Raw genomic sequence first — 3,797 nt, 5'->3', positions numbered from 1 at the left:
ATAACAGTTTTTTAAGAAACTCAGCTTTTCCGATGAGGCTCACTTTCTTCTCAGATATGCGGTAAATAAACAAAATTGTCGATTTTGGGACGAAGAAAATGCTTAAGTTATTCATGAACAACCCTTACATTCACCTAAATGGACGGTTTGGCTTTTTAAGAAATCCCACTTTTCCCTCAGTGGTGCGGTAAATAAAAAAAATGTCGTTTCTGATGCGAAGAAAAGCCACATGTTGTTCATGAACAACCATTCCATTCAACTAAATTGACAGTTGAGTGTGGTTTTTGGTTTGGTGGAATCATTGGTCCGAACTTACTTCGAAATGAACCTAGTGACACCGGTATAGATCGATTATAAGTTTTTATTATAACATTTGGTTCGAATAAGACAGGACTACATGCCACACAGCCTGTGCAACAACCGAATTATTGCGAAAAAATTTTTAAGATTCGATTATTTCATGAAGTTATGACATTGAATGGCCTCCAAGATTTTTTTATTCATCACTATTACCACATATTGTGGGATTATTTGAAATCATTGGACTTTAGTAATAAACCGGGCTTCTTCAAGCTTTAGAAGTCAATATGGAACGTGCTATTCATAACATACGACTTGATTTAGTGGGAAAACTACTGAAAAATTGGGTTCATCGAAGTCGTTCCTGCTAAAGAAGTAAGGGAAGAGAACAATAATTTTCGTATACTTACACTCGTACATATATGGAGTATACTGATATTTGCTACTGAACAAAGCATTTTTTTTCACATTTGCTTCACTAAGGGATTCCGGCTACTTTACTAGCTTATGGGCAATGGACGCATATACGTTCATAAAAAACCAAAAGCGACATCTGACATAAAGAATAGCGGAATAACTGCAGTGTTGATAAATAGGTATATTTTAATTTGAGATATACACAAATATTCTCGAAGCATTGCGCTGAGCAATGCAATATTTAAACGTCTTCAGTTCCGGTCATTCCTCGCTTTTCTTAAGCCAATAAGGTCAACGAATGTTTAATCAAATATTATATATGTGAACAATTGCAAACTCATCTTCTCTCAGAAATAATAAAATTGCTAGATATTGGGAATGATAAAATAGAATTGCAACCAATAGATAATAACTAGCTCAGTAATCACTAGATGAATAACCCTACGAGCCGACTTTCGCGACTTCACTCGGCTGACTGTGGATTGGACTCCAGTTTGAAATGGATGAGCCTCAGAATCAGCAATTTTTTGTTGCTTTTGTAGGATTGTTAAGGCGGCACAGAGCTTTCGCGTACCAAAACATTCATTCACAATATACTTGTATTCAGTACGTTCCTTTGATGTCTTAGGGGAGCTGACTAAAAATTAAGTAGATTTAACATAAGGAGTGTCATCTATGTAGTAGCCTACGAATTTTTCAGCCTATCTGTTAGTGTAACATATACATTACCCCTAGTATGTTATAAATTTAGCTGAATCTCGGTTTAGTCAATCCTTGACTTGCTTAATAAGTTGGCCAATTCGGCATGAATGGAATATGAGCCGCATAGCCTGACTATTAATATTTAAAATGAATGATATAAAAACTAAAGTGGGAGTATTAGACAGTGACCTGTTAAGCAGACATTCCAATAGACTAGGAACGCCTTTTAACGACTATTGTAGAAGGAAATAGAAGAAGAGGAGAATAATCACAACTATCGGGCGAAGACAACATCTCGAATGTTGCTCAGATAAAACTTTTCACGCTCATGATGGGCCTCCTAAAAACATAGGTGTGTGAGACAGCTAGTCTACCTACTTACCTACATAACAGTTGTATGGGGTTTATAATGCGATATCACCAATTTGTAAACTATTCATGAAGTAATGGCGACAAATGATTGCAGCAAGTCTTTATCGCTTTTTTTATTGTTTACACCCATGGCTGATGACCTATAACGCATACACTTAATAAGCCAATCAATGTGAAAAAATTTCCTAGTAGTTTACAGCGCATTTCCTTACTTATTTTATCCAAAGTCATTTGACGTGGCTCCTTTCTTTTTATATAAACATCAACTTATGTTTGTATGTATGTACCAAGAAGACGTGCAAAGTTTTTAGCATATTCCTGTCGATTACTAGTTAGGCTTCGTTTTGTAAGTAAATATCCGAAATTTTTTCACCTCCTAAACTCTAACGGAACTCTGTCATTCAATATATGGGATATGTTTTAAACCCAAGTCTGCATTTCAAATTTAAAGTAAGCAACGCCTATTTCAGGTTAATGTCCACAAAATTTGTCTTAAATGAAATACAGCACAGTATATTGAATATATTAATTGTTTATTTTGATTAAATCACTGCACTTTCTCTTTTGAAATATTCATTTATTTTCATATTAGGGGTATGACCGATTTGAAATATTTGGTTTACAATTGTTATTGAATGCCTTGGTGTAATAAATTATGTTAAAATAATGATTAATATATGTATATAATTATGGATATTGAATTACGTCATTAATTACATATTTGCTCGTATTAACTTTTTTTTTTTCAATTCTCAGAATTAAAACCTTCAACAAAACTATCATTTGTAATCTCAAATATGCGATATAAATTCTACGGGGAAATAACCTCTATTTCTCCATAGCTGTTTATTTGTTAATAAAAAAACATATATGTAAATTTTTTTCAAATACATTTCTGATTAATGGAATTTAATTTAGTGAAAATAGAAACAAAATTAGAGAAGTTCACTTCCTCATTCAGTCATCAAACAAACTCTATGCATATTCCATACATTACTTTAAAGGCATTATGGTCAAAATTTTGCTTTGTAAAATAACATTCATGTAAAGCAATTGACAATTAAAATGTAGATTAAATGTAAGATTGAACTAAATAATCAAATTATTTATAAACATTTTCTTTACTTGATGATGGGTATATATTTTCAAATATAATAGGACTTAAGTCCTAGGTGCTTCTAAATATTTTAATTTCTCTCCTACATTTTTTTTTCGCGAAAGAAAGAAGTTTTAATTAAGGCAACACATTCTATGAACTAATTATATGTAATACGCCATTGGATATTTAAAACGAAAATATTTACATACTGCTGTTTTAAATATACATTAAGGGCTCACATCATTTACTCTATATTTTTGTGTTGCGAAAACAACAAAGAACATTATTTTCATATAACATATCAGTGTACCCTATGTTCGTTCTTATGCAGATGCTTATAGTAATTTATGTGCTAATAAATATATTTTGATTAAAATGTTGCTATGTTGAACCCATTCTGTTGATAGAAGAAATCCGCACAAAGCAATTATACTCTGTACTCGTCTGCCCCTGCCCCATAGATTGTGGGCATAAAGTAATATTATAAAAGTAGGCTCAAGTTTGAAGTCTCAAACTATTGCTATTCGTTTGGCAAGTCGTGCGTATACGCCCGGTGGTTTTAAGTACATTGTGTTCAATCAGGACAATTTTCAAATCCTGTGCTGTATTGCAGTTTTTAATTTATAAACTGAACCATGTCAACTAATAAGGAAACACAGCAGTTAGATCACTCTTTAATTAAGGAAACAACTTCAAAAAAACACAAAAAATATTCAAGATCATTTCCTGAATCTGAAGGCGATGAAATTGTTATCTCCGGAATGGCAGGGAAATTTCCAAACTCTCATAATATTGCGGAGTATGAGCGTAATCTCTACAATAAGGTGCATAACAAATTAAAATATATAATGTCAAAGATGTGATTACATAATTTAAACATAAGTTTAAGATGTGAATTTGAAAATAA

The 3,797-nt window shown here is 32.3% G+C and overlaps 1 protein-coding gene across 1 annotated transcript in view; it reads left to right on the top strand.

The window, feature by feature from the left end:
- Window positions 1-3,421: 3,421 nt before the first annotated feature.
- Window positions 3,422-3,797, top strand: part of LOC108975963 (fatty acid synthase) — a 10,478-nt gene continuing 10,102 nt past the window's right edge. The window contains 1 exon segment of the mRNA XM_018944821.1: window positions 3,422-3,768. Within this exon segment, the coding sequence (XP_018800366.1) occupies window positions 3,526-3,768 (243 nt within the window). The 5' untranslated portion in view covers window positions 3,422-3,525.

Source organism: Bactrocera latifrons, unplaced genomic scaffold, assembly GCF_001853355.1.
Source record: "Bactrocera latifrons isolate USDA-ARS-PBARC rearing strain unplaced genomic scaffold, ASM185335v1 scaffold_702, whole genome shotgun sequence".
NCBI lineage: Eukaryota > Metazoa > Arthropoda > Insecta > Diptera > Tephritidae > Bactrocera > Bactrocera latifrons.
Note: the sequence above shows the minus strand (reverse complement) of the source record. Positions and strands in the feature narration are given on the sequence as shown.